The sequence below is a fragment of the Nerophis lumbriciformis genome, linkage group LG05, assembly GCF_033978685.3.
Source record: "Nerophis lumbriciformis linkage group LG05, RoL_Nlum_v2.1, whole genome shotgun sequence".
NCBI classification, from domain to species: domain Eukaryota; kingdom Metazoa; phylum Chordata; class Actinopteri; order Syngnathiformes; family Syngnathidae; genus Nerophis; species Nerophis lumbriciformis.
In genome coordinates this window covers 15,495,696-15,513,017 of record NC_084552.2, presented here as the reverse complement: position 1 = coordinate 15,513,017, position 17,322 = coordinate 15,495,696, and the positions used below count along the sequence as shown (strand labels likewise).

The 17,322-nt window shown below is 44.8% G+C and overlaps 1 protein-coding gene across 1 annotated transcript in view; it reads right to left on the bottom strand.

The window, feature by feature from the left end:
* Nucleotides 1-6,062: 6,062 nt before the first annotated feature.
* frem1a (Fras1 related extracellular matrix 1a) overlaps nucleotides 6,063-17,322 on the bottom strand; it is a 76,831-nt gene continuing 65,571 nt past the window's right edge. Inside the window, exons 24-32 of the mRNA XM_061959148.1 lie at nucleotides 13,330-13,744; nucleotides 13,073-13,268; nucleotides 12,863-13,007; nucleotides 12,664-12,793; nucleotides 9,181-9,253; nucleotides 8,840-8,989; nucleotides 8,594-8,751; nucleotides 8,392-8,535; nucleotides 6,063-6,171 (exon numbers count right to left, since the gene is read on the bottom strand). Coding sequence (XP_061815132.1) covers nucleotides 8,422-8,535; nucleotides 8,594-8,751; nucleotides 8,840-8,989; nucleotides 9,181-9,253; nucleotides 12,664-12,793; nucleotides 12,863-13,007; nucleotides 13,073-13,268; nucleotides 13,330-13,744 — 1,381 coding nt within the window. The 3' untranslated portion in view covers nucleotides 6,063-6,171; nucleotides 8,392-8,421. The remainder of the gene's footprint in view (nucleotides 6,172-8,391; nucleotides 8,536-8,593; nucleotides 8,752-8,839; nucleotides 8,990-9,180; nucleotides 9,254-12,663; nucleotides 12,794-12,862; nucleotides 13,008-13,072; nucleotides 13,269-13,329; nucleotides 13,745-17,322) is intronic.

The window sequence follows — 17,322 nt, the reverse complement described above, 5'->3', positions numbered from 1 at the left end:
ACAACAACAAATATGTATAAATATATATATATATATATATATATATATATATATATATATATATATATATATATATATATATATATATATATATATATGTTGACAGTTGTGGGTGTCGGGGAACAAAAATGACAGGTAACTCGCCCTGCCCCATACCCCCATGTCACTATATTTCAAATGAAATGGGAACAATTTTTAAGCTTGTGGGATTTCCAATAAGGGTGTCAGGTTCAAACACTGATGACATTTATTAAACAGACAAGAAGCAAGGAATCATGCAGAGACAGAGTTCAATTTAGCTCATGAGGAGAATGCATGGAGCTGCACACTTAGTCACAGTCTCGCCGTACGCTCTAAGGCAGTGTTTTTCGACCTTTTTTGAGCCAAGGCACATTTTTGGCGTTGAAAATATCCGGAGGCACACCACCAGCAGAAATCATTAAAAAAATGAAACTCAGTTAACAGTAAAAAGTCGTTGTCGCATTTGTTGGATATGACTTTAAACCATAACCAACTGTGTATCACCATAGCTCTTGTCTCAAAGTAGGTCTACTGTCACCACCTGTCACATCACGCCATTTGTTGCTGTTTTCCTGTGTGTAGTGTTTTGGTTCTTGTCTTGCGCTCCTATTTTGGTGGCTTTTTGTCTTTTTTTGGTATTTTCCTGTAGCAGTTGCATGTCTTCCTTTGAGCGATATTTACCGCATCTACTTTGTTTTAGCAATCAAGAATATTTCAGTTGTTTTTATCCTTCTTTGTGGGGACATTGTTGACTGTCATGTCATGTTCGGATGTACATTGTCTTTGCTCCACAGTAAGTCTTTGCTGTCGTCCAGCATTCTGTTGTTGTTTACTTTGTAGCCAGTTCAGTTTTAGTTTCGTTCTGCATAGCCTTCCCTAATCTTCAAGCCCTTTCTTAGGGGCACTCACCTTTTGTTTATTTTTGGTTTAAACATTAGACACCTTTTTTACCTGCACGCTGCCTCCCGCTGTTTCGGACATCTACAAAGCAATTAGCTACCAGCTGCCACCTACTGATGTGGAAGAGTATTACACGGTTACTCTGCCGAGGTCTAGACAGCACCGACACTCACCAACAACACTTAATTTGTTTGCAAACCAGTATAATTACTGGTTTGCAAAAAATATTTTTAACCCAAATAGGTGAAATTAGATAATCTCCCACGGCACACTAGACTGTATCTCACGGCACACTAGTGGCACACAGTGGTTGAAAAACACTGCTCTAAGGTACAGCTCCCGCGTCCCTCTATTTATTCAGGAGTTCCCTAGTCAACATCACTGAGGCCGCCTCTAAAAGGAGTGGTCACATATATCATGCAAAGCAGGTCCAGTACGCACAATACGTGACGGAATGTGCTGGGGGGGGGCCTCGTGATTTCGCCTTGTGTCTGCTTTGTCTGCGTGCTGTTGTCTTATCTTCGTTGCGGTCCTTGAAGTCCTTGGCTGTTAGCGGGCTAAAACAAAGATAACATCTGCGGCTGAGGCCACCCCTCAGACAAGAAGTTTTGTCCTTGCAAATACAGCTTGAGCACAATAGCTAATAACCATAGCAACGGACTTTAAGCATACTAAAGTTGTGTGATAATATATATACATGATTATTCTAACAAAGGGTGATGGGTCACTTTTTTGTGGAGGGGGGGGCAGTCTTCATAAATGCTGTGGGAGTCAAATTTTGACAGAACATATATAGTTATGCCTACATTTGCTCTCGCAGTCCCGAATTTGCCACGTTCCCCGTCTCCCCACAAGGACGCACTTTTTACCACTTTTCGCAGGTGGTGTCATCGTCATCCAGTTTGTGTATTTTAGCGTCTCTCCGTCGAGCCACTCCCACAATCCTTTGCTGTCTCTGTTGTTGAGTCCTGAAAAAAAAAAATGTTTCTTTGTACTTCTGGGCCTTTGGTAGGTATTGTTTATTTTTAGCGCACCTATCCAGAACGGTCTCCGTTCACCGAAATCCCACAACCAGTCCATGGCGCGCTTTGATAAAACACTCGCCAGGGTGCCTTTATATCTGGAAATGTATCAAATAATGATGAGATTAATTGCAACTGTCAATCCATCCATTTTTTACCGTTTGTCCAAATTGTCTGTGCCTCTCATCTGAGCAGGCTTCATCAGTTCATGGTATCAAACTTAGATAGGTGTAGTCTGAGAGGACGGTGCTGGATCCAACATATGTATCCTCTAATGCCACAACATACCCCCAGGAGAACGGTTTTGCATTTGAAGTGAATTAATTGACCCCTGTTCAACATATGGTGAATGTTTATATTCAACTTGGGAGAAAGCGAATCACCAGGTTTAAGTAAATAATGGTTGAGTCCATAATGAATTAAGGAGCCTTCGCATATGAACTGGGCTGCAATAAATTCAGACTTTGGAATGCAAAAGTGATAGCTCTATCCTGGAGGAGAGACCATACTTGCCAACCCTCCCGATTTTCCCGGGAGACTCCCGAATTTCAGTGCCCCTCCCGAAGATCTCCCGGGGCAACCAGTCTCCCGAATTTCTCCCGATTTCCAGCTGGACAACAATATTGGGGGCGTGCCTTAAAGGCACTGCCTTTAGCGTCCTCTACAACCTCGTCGTCACGTCCGCTTTTCCTCCATACAAACAGCGTGCCGGCCCAGTCTCATAATATATGCGGCTTTTACACACACATAAGTGAATGCAACGCATACTTGATCCATAGCCATACAGGTCACACTGAGGGTGGCCGTATAAACAACTTTAACACTGTTACCAAACAATCAATCAATCAATCAATGTTTATTTATATAGCCCTAAATCACAAGTGTCTCAAAGGGCTGCACAAGCCACAACGACATCCTCGGTACAAAGCCCACATAAGGGCAAGGAAAAACTCACCCCAGTGGGACGTCGATGTGAATGACTATGAGAAACCTTGGAGAGGACCGCATATGTGGGTAACCCCCCCCCCCCTCTAGGGGAGACCGAATGCAATGGATGTCGAGTGGGTCTGACATAATATTGTGAGAGTCCAGTCCATAGTGGATCCAACATAATAGTAAGAGTCCAGTCCATAGTGGGGCCAGCAGGACACCATCCCGAGCGGAGACGGGTCAGCAGCGCAGAGATGTTCCCAGCCGATGCACAGGCGAGCGGTCCACCCCGGGTCCCGACTCTGGACAGCCAGCACTTCATCCATGGTCACTGGACCTGTGCCCCCCCCCCTCCACAAGAAAGAGGGGAGCAGAGGAGAAAAGAAAAGAAACGGCAGATCAACTGGTCTAAAAGGGGGTCTATTTAAAGGCTAGAGTATACAAATGAGTTTTAAGATGGGACTTAAATGCTTCTACTGAGGTAGCATCTCTAATTGTTACCGGGAGGGCATTCCATAGTACTGGAGCCCGAATAGAAAACGCTCTATAGCCCACAGACTTTTTTTGGGCTCTGGGAATCACTAACAAGAATGACAAACACATTTCAATCTACCCAACCCCTCGCCCCCCCCATCTCCCGAATTCGAGGTCTCAAGGTTGGCAAGTATGGGAGAGACTCCTTGTCTATCTTCACGTTAAATTCTAATTTACAACATGTAGAGGTTCTTTTCCGGTCACTTACACACGAACATCTCCTTACATGGTCAGGTCGTACTCTCCTGAATTAACACACGCCCAGACAGAGAAAGAAGGAATATAAGATTGTGAGTCGGCTCCTCAAGTTAGGAGTGCCTCATTTTTTTGGGGACTTGACCTCCTCCTGGTACTGCAGTCCTGTATAATGACACTCGCTTGTAATAAAGCAACTTTTGGTTGAGTAAAGCGTTTTCGGCGTCTCCTTTGATCCAACCGCACTGCCGTGTCACCCTTCTGTCCAGACGAGGACGACAAGACCAGAAATACCTATTATGGTGATCAACGGCGGTTGTTAAAATACAATTGAACGAGGCCTCTGCCAGCACAACAACAGTCAATTGTGCTGACACCCTTGTTATTCTTCCATTGAGTTGTATTAATGACCAAGGGTGCACTGGAAACCATGGCTGGCTCGTATTCATTTGGCTAAATGATTGAATTTTTAAGGAAAGAACAGTATTGTGTGTGAGCATAGGTGGTGTCACTACCCTCCCCTGTTTTGACATGGTTTCTCAATCATGCTCTTCCTCACCATCAGTTTGCTCTGCTTAGTGGTTGATTAGTTGTCCAAAAATCAGTGCATTTGTCACTGCACTGGACAGCATACACCGGACTGGTTGTCTGTGTATTGGCATATGCGCACAAACCCCTGCACCCCCACCCCACGCCTTCACCACCGCTTGATTCCCCTTAGGGGCGATGGACGGCTGAGTAGCGCTTATACAGCAGTAGCCGCCCTCCGTAACTCCAACTCCCTCCTCTCTGTTGCAAGTTTTGTTGATTCTACGTAACATGTTTTTGTGTGCTATGGCTATGAGTTTTTTCCCCTTGGCCTCAGTTTGGACCTCCCTCCCTTTGACTATCACCACCCACCCCCTCCCCAGCGTTTCCCCGTTTCTCACCTTTTTTTTGTAAGGGGCTTCCGGAAGTTGGCAGACCCGTATTTCTGTTTCCCTGTAATGTTTGTCTGAACTTGAATGGTATTGTGCTGAAAATCTCAAGTTCCCCTCGGGAATTAATAAAGTTCTGCTGATTCTGATTGCCGGTGCACCAGCCTTTATCTCAGGGTCTTACCAGGTTTGAAGTTTACCAGCATGTTGTGTTGGTTGAAATTTGTTCAAAGTGTCTCAGATACACCTCAGAAATGACAATTTCACCCTTTTCTCCTTCATCCACCGTGCCATTGTTCCTTCTGTAACTAGATGCCCTTTTTACAAAGAACCAACCCAAGCTGGGGTAACCACAGGTATTGAGGACCACCCTCAGGTTCTTGTGCTCCTTGGCCTGTGGGCTGTTGGGAAAATGATCAACTCTGTGGCGGGCCGTGCGTTTTCCTCCTAGGCCTTCAGGGATGTCCTACTATGTACGCTTCCAGGGTCGGTCGACCTTGTCTCACCAGATCTAGTTTCTCTTCAAATACCCTTCTTGAAAATAGCCTTGCAAATACGTATCTGACACCTAATCAACCTTTTGCTCACCTTCTTGGTGGGTTAAAAAAGTGCGTACCGGCGATTTCTCTGTTAACTGTGTATGGCTCCCGTGCCACTTCCAGCTTTCGGAATGCACAGTTTGTGATTGGATACTCACTTGGGAGTGACAAGTGAGTATCCAATCACAGTCGTTGTTGGCTACTGTCAACAACTCGTGATCTGATTGGTTATCGCAACTTTTTATCCACTGAATGTCCTCTGTTTGTTTACACAGCACAGCCACCACTAATGTTAGGGTTAGGGGGAGTAAATAAATGATAAATGGGTTGTACTTGTATAGCGCTTTTCTACCTTCAAGGTACTCAAAGCGCTTTGACACTACTTCCACATTTACCCATTCACACACACATTCACACACTGATGGAGGGAGCTGCCATGCAAGGCGCTAACCAGCACCCATCAGGAGCAAGGGTGAAGTGTCTTGCTCAGGACACAACGGACATGACGAGGTTGGTACTAGGTGGGGATTGAACCAGGGACCCTCGGGTCGCGCACGGCCATTCTTCCACTGCGCCACGCCGTCCCACGGACTGAGCCTAATACCTTACATCCAGCGTCATCCTTTAAGACTAAAGGTGTCCTATATAAGTCTGGGCGCATTAACTGATGAAGCCTGCGTGGATGAGAGGTGAAACTCTTTCTAAGTCAATCCAAACATTCCATTTGCGATTGATTCAATACCCTTAGAATACAATGACTGGATGAGTGATAATATTTAAATGCATGTTGCGATGAAGTGGCAACTTGTCCAGGGTGCACCCCGCCTTCGGCCCGATTGCAGCTGAGATAAAGTTAAAGTTAAAGTACCAATGATTGCCACACAAAAATTATTCTCTGGATTCCAGAGCCCCCCGCGACCCGAAAGGGACAAGCGGTAGAAAATGGCTGGATGGATGACGAAACCAAAATATTTTTAGCAAATTTGTACATACTTACCTCACTTTACAGTCGTGACTCGCAGTGCTCCATGAGGTTTTGTGCTTCCTGTCCAGGACGTAGCAGTGACCATTGTGGAAAGTCCAACGTCGAGGACAAATACGGGTTTTTATTTTCTGTTTTAGGAACAGATGGACAGATTCAATGGCAATTGTGCAGCAAATATGTCATACCACTTGTGTATCGGATTGGTCAATTCAGGGAGTCTCTAAATACAGTAGTATCAGGTCTTTTGATTGCTTTTAAGGTGTGTCAGTCTTGTCTTAAAATTGGGATTTTTTTTTACAGTTAGTTAGTTAGTTAGTTACTTGTTAGTTAGTTGAACTTTAACTGACAGGGTTCTGAAGCCCTGCCAGTAACATAGTTCAAAAATGATGGGTGGATATTGACTAAACTTTTAGAAAATGTCAGAAATGGGATAAGGAAAAGTGATCCTGGATTGTGATTTTGGGGGTGATGAAGAAAAAAATGCATTGTTGCTAGCATTACCAAATCTCAATTGTTAGGATAAAACACATCTACTTCTACAGGATGAAAAATCAAGCCTGATCGTGGTAGGGAGTTTGCGTGTCCCAATAATCTGAGGAGTTGTCGGGGCACTTATGCCCCTGGTTGGGTCTCACAAGACAAACACGTGCTAGGTTAGGGACCAGACAAAGGGTTGTTTAAAAGACCTCTATAATGAGACACAAACATGGACACAGGTTTCCCTTGCTCGCATGCGGCTTGGTGAGTCCCCTTTTTGGAACCTAAACCTGCAGGTGTGGCTCAATGGTTGCCAAAGAGTCAACTTGGGCACCCCCTCCAATGGGCTCACCAATCATAGGAGGGCCCAAAGAAGTCGGGTGCATTGAAAGTTGGGTGACAGTCAAAAGTAGAGACATTCGTTCGATCCTCGGCTGTAGAGGTTAGATCTCGGGACTCAGAATACCACCTCCGGGGGGAAGGAGCATGAGCTGGTTCTCACGGTCCGCTCCGTGTATGACCGGTGTCAGAACTTGGTCCGCAATGATGGAAGTAAATCGTACCCTTTTCCAATGACGGTTGGACTTTGCCAGGGTTGCTCTTTGTCACCAATTCTGTTCATAACTTTTTTGGACATAATTTCTGAGGAGAGTCAGAGCATTGAGAGGATTCAGTTTTGTGGCTGCAGGATTGCGTCTCTTTTTTGAAGATGTGGTTCTGCTGGCTTGGAGTGGTGGAGTGCCATCTTTAGGTTGGGGATAGATACTGCCCCAAGGGGAGGAGTTCAAGTGAGAGAGGAATGAGAGAGGAACGGATAGACAGAAGATTGACTGATGCATTGGTGCACAGTCGGCACTCATGCAAACTCCTTTTGTGGTGAGGGATTGAGGGAGGTAGAGGGAGCTGACCTGAAAGGCAAAGCTCGCAATCTACATTCCTACTCTCAGATATGGTCATGAGCTTTGAGTAGTGACCGAAAAGACAATATCACGGGTACAACCGGCCAAAATTACTTTCTGCTGTAGGGTAGCGGAGCTCTCCCTTAGAGATAGGGTGAGAAGGTCTGTCATTCTGTAAGAACACGGAGCAAAGGCATTGCTCCTCCAGATGGAAAGACGCCAGATGAGATAGCTCAGGTATTTGGTCATGATGCCCCCTGGATTACTCCAATACCGGGGAAGGCCCAAGACATTTTGGACAGACTATATCTCTCAACTGGCCTGGAAATGGCTCAGGATCCCTTAGGAGGAGCAGAACAAAGTAGCTGGGGAGAGTCAAGTCTATGCTTGGGCCGCAGCCCCCCTATGACCTGGAACCCACTACCTCAACCGACATGTATTTTGAGATCCAAGCTGTCTCTCTGCTTTTCGTTATTAATAACTTGCGAGCATAAATTTAAGTAACGAGCCTGCAGGGCGTAGTAAAGTAAAACCCTGGAAGAGTCGGGCTAAAGCATCTGGTTTTTTCGCTATCATAAGCTTATAGGGGGGGACGGCGTGGCACAGTTGGGAGAGTGGCCGTGCCAGCAACCTGAGGGTTCCTGGTTCAATCCCCAGCTTCTACCAACCTAGTCACGTCCGTTGTGTTCTTGAGCAAGACACTTCACCCTTGCTCCTGATGGGTCGTGGTTAGTGGCATGGCATCTCTCTCCACTAGTGTGTGAATGTGTGTGTGAATGGGTGAATGTGGAAATAGTGTCAAAGCACTTTGAGTACCTTGAAGGTAGAGAAGTGCTTTACAAGTATAACCCATTTACCATTTAACTAAAACAACAGAACAAGAAAATAGAACCGGGAAGCGAAATCACCAGCAGACAAAATACTTTTTCAAGCATTCTCATACAATTTCTGAGAACATCTGATTTCACTCACTTGTCCATTGGTAACTTGACTTTTTCCAGGTTAGGCGAGGGGCTTTTGAGGTCCACGCTTGTCCAACCTGCTAGGAAGACGGACCTTTGCTTTCCTTCCTTTTGTTGTCAGCAAGGCATTATTTTCCACTTGGATACTACCATTCTGAAAATAAAGATCAGACTTTAGAACTTGAAAACTAATACTTTCTAGAAAGACTTACCGATTTGCCATCAACTCTGACGCCCTTTTTGGAAAGGTCCATTCTAGCCTTTGAGTTGCAGCCTTCATTGGTATTGCTGACCGATTCTGCACTAAGGGATGCACACTGAACATATTTAGGACCATGAACATCTTTTCCCCTGATTCTGTCCTGGTTTCCTGTACACAAATCTGGGGTGTTATGGGTTTGTATTAAAAAAATCCTCAGAATATGCATCCAAATACTTAAAAAACATATTTTGTTAACCTTTTTTTGAGTCATTAATGGTAACATGAGCTCTATTGATGCGGCCAATAATGGTGCTCTCTGGCTGAACCAGAACAACTTCAAATATTTCATCCGCTTCTTCAAGTTGATCCTGAAGGAGTTCGATTTTCCATATCTTTCTAGAGACCCCTTAATGAGACAGACCAGAAAAAATCTATTAATTTAAGGTTTACAAAGGTAATCCCTCCCTCCCATCCACCGGTCCGACCCCTTTTCCGTCCGGTCCGACCCATCCACCAAAGTTCAGACTAAGAACAATGGAACCCAGCATAATTGCCATCTGCCCCCATCCCCCAAATCCAGGGTCTAGCCTACTGTACCTGGGTCAAACTGCACTAGAGAAGAAGTACTTAAGAGAAAATCTATCCCTGCCGTTGCAGTCACCTCCTTCACCTGTTGGAAGGAAACAATGGAAAATTAAAAGGTATCATTATTATTTTTGATTAACTAATGTCAGAATAATTGTTTCAAAAACTTTGTTACATTGAGTGCCCGGTGAGAAGCAAAAGCTGTCTTTGAACCTACCAAGAGTAAGGCTCTTAAAACTCCACTGTGTAAGGGGTAAAAGCAACATAAAGGTGTTCCTGTTTCTTTCATGCATTGTAATCCATCAGAAAGATATTGTCTGACCCAAGAACTACAAATGCGAAGAGGAAGCAGGACCGGAATCCCCTTCAGGCGACCTCTTTTAGAACTGTTTGACGTACCTCTTTTTGAACTGTTTTACGGACCTCTTTTCTGAACTGACCTTTTCTGTGAACTATTTACGACCTTTTCTGTGAACTGTTTACGACCTTTGTCCTTTAGAAACAGCTATGGCCACGTGGTTAGGGAAGGTCCAAGTAAAAGAAGGAGGCATGCAATCTTTTGCCAGAGCGTGGGTGACACTGAAAGAGGTTACAGGTCGACACGTTTCTCCTCAATTGAGCAAATTGAATTCTGTTTCTGTTTAATTCCTTGCTTCTTGTCTTGTTTAATAGATGTCATCAGTGTTTGAACCTGACAACAAATGTCATTTAATATGGACATTTTATTACAGCAGTTGTCTTGACTAAAAGATATACAGTAGAACTGTTACGTCTTGGACGCATGGCTGCGATTGTTGTGTTCCTTCCAAGGCAGGAGACAAGTAGGAGCGGAGTGCAGGTAAGATTTTAAGTATATTTAATAAATAAAAGGTAGGACAAAAATACAAAACTGAGGACGCTAGCAAGCGTGGAGCTAAATAAAAACCAAAATGTCACCAAGGGTGAAAAAACCGGGATTCTGTTCGGCAGAATAATATAAAGAGCGTGGAGCAAAAACAGAAGGACGTAAATGTTGCCTATTGCAAACATTGACCCAGCACTTACTGCTGGGTGACAGGAAACTATAAAGGGGAGTGATTAGCCAAAACACCTGGTGGAAACACTAATTGCCAAAACTAAGACAGGTGAGGAGAATCAGTGCCCATGGAAACCAGCAGTAAACAAGGAAAGAGTGTGCACCCAGGAAACAGACTAAAGCAGAAACATAACCAACATAAATCATGCCATGATCCGGGTAACGGATCATGACAAGAACAATACAAATAAAGGTTAGTAGAAGGTTAATATTTAGATTTAATCAAATTTAACCTAATTTTAGCAAATTACATATAGCTAAATTGAACATTTACATTTAAATGTAACATTGCCTTCTTCCATCTTTGAGCGCGTAATGACGTAAAGTACACTTTTACATAACACACACAACTCACACACACGCACATGAGCTTTGTGTGTGGGCAGCTAATTCTACTGTTGCAATTTGGCAAAGATTAGCTCCTCATGTTGACTATCATTGAATGTTTGGCCCATTGCTTCCAATGGTTCGCGCCCACCCCCACTCTCCACCGTGACTATAAATACAAAACCCAAAACCAGTGAAGTTGGCACGTTGTGTAAATCGTAAATAAAAAGAGAATACAATGATTTGCAAATCCTTTTCAACTTATATTCAATTGAATAGACTGCAAAGACAAGATATTTAATTTTCAAACTGAGAAACGTAGGGGTTTTTTTTTGCAAAAAATCATTAACTTGGAATTTAATGGCAGCAACACATTGCAAAAAAGTTGGCACATCGGCATTGTTACCACTGTGTTACATGGCCTTTTCTTTTTAACAGCACTCTGTAAACATTTGGGAACTGAGGAAACACATTTTTTAAGCTTTTCAGGTGGAATTCGTTCCCATTCTTTCTTGATGTACAGCTTAAGTTGTTCAACAGTCCGGGGGTCTCCGTTGTGGTATTTTAGGCTTCATAATGCGCCACACATTTTCAATGGGAGACAGGTCTGGACTACAGGCAGGCCAGTCTAGTACCCGCACTCTTTTACTATGAAACCACGTTGATGATGTAACACGTGGCTTGGCATTGTCTTGCTGAAATAAGCAGTGGCGTCCAGGATAACGTTGCTTGGATGGCAACATATGTAGCTCTACAACCTGTATGTACCTTTCAGCATTAAAGGTGCCTTCACAGATATGTAAGTTACCCATGTCTTGGGCACTAATACACCCCCATACCATCACAGATGCTGGCTTTTAAACTTTGCATTTAGAACAATCCGGATGGTTGTTTTCCTCTTTGTTCCAGAGGACAGAATGTCCACAGTTTCCAAAAACAATTTGAAATGTGGACTCGTCAGACCACAGAACACTTTTCCACTTTGCATCAGTCCATCTTAGATGAGCTAGGGCCCAGCGAAGCTGGCAGTTTCTGGGTGTTGTTGATTCATGGCTTTCGCTTTGCATAGTAGAGTTTTAACTTGCACTTACAGATGTAGCGACAAACTGTAATTACTCACAGTGTTTTTTTTGTGGTGATATCCTTTACACACAGATGACGCTTTTTGATGCAGTACCGCCTGAGTGATCTAAGGTCCGTAATATCATTGCTTACATGCAGTGATTTCTCCAGATTCTCTGAACCTTTTGATGAAATTACAGACTGTAGATGGTGAAATCCCTAAATTCCTTGCAATAGCTGGTTGAGAAATGTTGTTCTTAAAATGTTCGACAATTTGCTCACGCATTTGTTGACAAAGTGGTGACCCTCGCCCCATCCTTGTTTGTGAATGACTGAGCATTTCATGGAAGCTGCTTTTATACCCAATCATGGCACCCACCTGTTCCCAATTAGCCTGTTCACCTGTGGGATGTTCCAAATAAGTGTTTGACGAGCATTCCTCAACTTTCTCAATCTTTTTTTGCAACTTGTGCCAGCTTTTTTGAAACATGTTGCAGGCATCAAAATCCAAATGAGCTAATATTTGCAAAAAATAAAAACGTTTTCCAGTTCGAACTGTCACGGCGCGGGCATGTCATATCTGCGGCGAGCTCTGCCGTCACCTCCGCTGGCAGCACGCCAGGACACGCGCCTGCAGGCAAAAGCTGCAGGCAATCACTAATGAGGGCAGGCAGCATAAAGACCAGCGGATCCGAAGATCCTATGCCGGAACATAGTTAACTCTCGCAGTAAGCATCCCGTCTCTGGCTTCCCTCCCTTCGTACTTGCTCTTTCTCTCTGTGCCCTTCCCTGTTCCCGTGTTTATGTCCATTGTGTCTCCCGCAGTGCATCCCCCGTTTTCCGTGATCGAGCTGTGTGTCTCGACCTCCCTCTGGATTCCGGACTGCCTTCCCCGATCCTCGACCCCTGCTTGGACATAGACATCGTTGCTTCTCTCCAGCCTGCGACCTCTTGCCTGCCCGCGAACTCTTACATTTACTGTATAAAATGCTTTAGTAAGTACCACATAAGCCGACAAAGGAGGTACTCACCTTGACAGTGATATACGAGGACTCCGCTATATATCCTTTGCGGATGATCTCCACCAAGACCGTTTTGTCATCCTCGCACACAGAGTACTCAGACTTAGACAGTTCAATGCTGGACCAGCTCAGTTGTAGTCTGCAAAATACATACATCCATCAAAATCCAAATTACTGTATGTAATTGTATCTTTATTTTTTGGCGTACATCTGAGAAGGCCCGACGTTGTATTTAGGAACGCACACCCTAAACTTCAAGGTGTCCATCAGAGACTCCATCTTTGGATTGATGATGTATACCACGGTTCTCCCGTTCAGTTCCGTTTGAGGAATGCGCCGACGAGCAAAACCACCTGTGAGGAAATAAAAGTTCAAATCCGCGTTGATACCACAACAAGAACCAGAACCGCTCCCTGACCCGTCGTCATATTTTCCAGGTAGCCAAAATACGGCTGCCGAATGATAGAAATTGTTAGCTGCTCTTCTTTGCGGTTTTGAGATTTCAGCTCGCAAGACGACAGAACGATCCCGTATCGTCCGTCACTTAGAAGCTCTGCCTTCCAAAGGAGAAGCCGCATCACAACTTCTGGATGTGATGTAGGTACAGGTTTGATCTAGAAATAAAACAACGTTATACTTCCATTGAAAATTCTGAAAAACATTCATCGTTTTCACCTGAATGGTGAACAAAAAAGGTTCCGTTCGTAACTGCCCGTCCAGGAGGACGCCACGATCGGTGCCGTCTGTGGCGGAAAACTCAAAACGGTCGATCTCGGAAGCCTCGCCGTTGTGTTTGTACGTCACTTCCAGCTCCTCCACATCTTGCTGGGTAAAATTGGAACCGGCAGTCAGCGGGGTGTCGCGCAAAACCAGGACGCCGTGGCAGGGAGGATTCCGAATGTGGAAGGTCAAGGAGCCAGGAGAGGTGTCGGGGTCGAACATGGAGAGGTGTTCCGGACTCAAGAACGTTGACAACCCTCGAATGACTATGAGGCCCTTGTTGGTTAATGACGGCGGTATACTATTCTCCGTTGTCACTGCAACTTCTAAAATTCCTCTTTGGCTCGTCTCATTGTTGCTGACGACAAACCTAAAAAAAACAGAAGCAAAAAGCAAGATCCCTTTTTTATACGTCAACTTCATTGCCACTTTTGAACCGAACCCTAACCCTCTTTCAGGGCAATGGAGAGCAAACAACATTCGGTTTAGGACTCATTTCAAACCCCTTTTGTGGTTCCAGAGGCAAACAACAACAGCAGTTTTGCAAGTGTCTATTCTCTTTTAAAAACATTTTTACAAACCCCGTTTCCATATGAGTTGGGAAATTGTGTTAGATGTAAATATAAACGGAATAAAATGATTTGCAAATCCTTTTCAACCCATATTCAGTTGAATATGCTACAAAGACAACATATTTGATGTTCAAACTGATTTTTGCAAATAATCATTAACTTTAGAATTTGATGCCAGCAACACGTGACAAAGAAGTTAGGAAAGGTGGCAATAAATACTGATAAAGTTGAGGAATGCTCATCAAACACTTATTTGGAACATCCCACAGGTGAACAGGCAAATTGGGAACAGGTGGGTGCCATGATTGGGTATAAAAGTAGATTCCATGAAATGCTCAGTCATTCACAAACAAGGATGGGGCGAGGGTCGAAATGCTCAGTCATTCACAAACAAGGATGGGGCGAGGGTCACCACTTTGTCAACAAATGCGTGAGCAAATTGTTGAACAGTTTAAGAAAAACCTTTCTCAACCAGCTATTGCAAGGAATTTAGGGATTTCACCATCTACGGTCCGTAATATCATCAAAGGGTACAGAAAATCTGGAGAAATCACTGCACGTAAGCAGCTAAGCTCTTGACTTTCGATCCCTCAGGCTGTACTGCATCAACAAGCGACATCAGTGTGTAAAGGAAATCACCACATGGGCTCAGGAACACTTCAGAAACCCACTGTCAGTAACTACAGTTGGTCGCTACATCTGTAAGTGCAAGTTAAAACTCTCCTATGCAAGGCGAAAACCGTTTATCAACAACACCCAGAAACGCCGTCGGCTTCGCTGGGCCTGAGCTCATCTAAGATGGACTGATACAAAGTGGAAAAGTGTTCTGTGGTCTGACGAGTCCACATTTCAAATGGTTTTTGGAAACTGTGGACGTCGTGTCCTCCGGACCAAAGAGGAAAAGAACCATCCGGATTGTTATAGGCGCAAAGTTGAAAAGTCAGCATCTATGATGGTATGGGGGTGTATTAGTGCCCAAGACATGGGTAACTTACACATCTGTGAAGGGGCCATTAATGCTGAAAGGTACATACAGGTTTTGGAGCAACATATGTTGCCATCCAAGCAATGTTACCATGGACCCCTGCTTATTTCAGCAAGACAATGCCAAGCCACGTGTTACATCAATGTTGCTTCATAGTAAAAGAGTGCAGGTACTAGACTGGCCTGCCTGTAGTCCAGACCTGTCTCCCATTATGGCGCATTATGAAGCCTAAAATACCACAACGGAGACCCCCGGACTGTTGAACAACTTAAGCTGTACATCAAGCAACAATGGGAAAGAATTCCACCTGAGAAGCTTCAAAAATGTGTCTCCTCAGTTCCCAAACGTTTACTGAGTGTTGTTAAAAGGAAAGGCCATGTACGGTAACACAGTGGTGAACATGCCCTTTCCCAACTACTTTGTCACGTGTTGTAGCCATGAAATTCTAAGTTAATTATTATTTACAAAAAAAAAATAAAGTTTATGAGTTTGAACATCAAATATGTTGTATTTGTAGCATATTCAACTGAATATGGGTTGAAAAGGATTTGCAAATCATTATATTTTGTTTATATTTACATCTAACACAATTTCCCAACTCATATGGAAACAGGGTTTATATATTACTTCATCTTTTACAGGCAAGAGATCAGTGATATATTCCAAAACATATGTCCAGCGATTCCCAACTGGTTTTCAGATGATTTTGTCAGAAATGTCCCACAATTGCAATTTTATTTTTTATCTCCAGTAGATGCATCTGGGCTTTTTCAGCCAAGGAAACCTAAACCCTGACTCTGGTTCCAAAAAGAGGCAAAAAGGGCTGACACCTTTCTGGGACGTTTCTGGGTTTTCAAATGACCGTGTGTTTTTTGCTTGCATTTTTAGATCAAGATGTTCAGGACACCAAACTGTTATTTCGAGGTCCTTCTTTTTACCGATGTAAGGTACTGTATTTTTGGGACGATAAGGCGCACTTAAAATCCTTCCATTTTCTCAAAAAATCGTCAGAGCCTCTTATAACTCGGTGCGCCTAATGTACGGAATAATTCTGGTTGTACTTACCGACCTCGAAGCAATTGTATTTAAAGTTAAAGTACCAATGACTGTGGACCAGCTCTATACTCTCGGCAGGGTCCTTGAGGGTGCATGGGAGTTTGCCCAACCAGTCTACATGTGCTTTGTGGACTTGGAGAAGGCATTCGACCGTGTCCCTCGGGAAGTCCTGTGGGGAGTGCTCAGAGAGTATGGGGTATCGGACTGTCTGATTGTGGCGGTCCGCTCCCTGTATGATCAGTGTCAGAGCTTGGTCCGCATTGCCGGCAGTAAGTCGGACACGTTTCCAGTGAGGGTTGGACTCCGCCAAGGCTGCCCTTTGTCACCAATTCTGTTCATAACTTTTATGGACAGAATTTCTAGGCGCAGTCAAGGCGTTGAGGGGATCCGGTTTGGTGGCTGCAGGATTAGGTCTCTGCTTTTTGCAGATGATGCGGTCCTGATGGCTTCATCTGGCCAGGATCTTCAGCTCTCCCTGGATCGGTTCGCAGCTGAGTGTGAAGCGACTGGGATGAGAATCAGCACCTCCAAGTCCGAGTCCATGGTTCTCGCCTGGAAAAGGGTGGAGTGCCATCTCCAGGTTGGGGAGGAGACCCTGCCCCAAGTGGAGGAGTTCAACTACCTCGGAGTCTTGTTCACGAGTGAGGGAAGAGTGGATCGTGAGATCGACAGGCGGATCGGTGCGGCGTCTTCAGCAATGCGGACGCTGTATCGATCCGTTGTGGTGAAGAAGGAGCTGAGCCGGAAGGCAAAGCTCTCAATTTACCGGTCGATCTACGTTCCCATCCTCACCTATGTTCATGAGCTTTGGGTTATGACCGAAAGGACAAGATCACGGGTACAAGCGGCCGAAATGAGTTTCCTCCGCCTGGTGGCAGGTCTCTCCCTTAGAGATAGGGTGAGAAGCTCTGCCATCCGGGAGGAACTCAAAGTAAAGCCGCTGCTCCTCCACATCGAGAGGAGCCAGATGAGGTGGTTCGGGCATCTGGTCAGGATGCCACCCGAACACCTCCCTAGGGAGGTGTTTAGGACACGTCCGACCGGTAGGAGGCCACGGGGAAGACCCAGGACACGTTGGGAAGACTATGTCTCCCGGCTGGCCTGGGAACACCTCGGGATCCCCCGGGAAGAGCTGGACGAAGTGGATGGGGAGAGGGAAGTCTGGGCTTGGTATGGTATAGTCTTTGTTATGACTCGGCCGGGGTTTGAACTCACAACCTACCGATCTCAGGGCGGACACTCTAACCACTCGGCCACTGAGTAGGTAAATGGTGTATTGATAAGTGGGGAGGGAGTGGCGCAGTTGGGAGAGTGGCCGGCTGAGGGTTCCTGGTT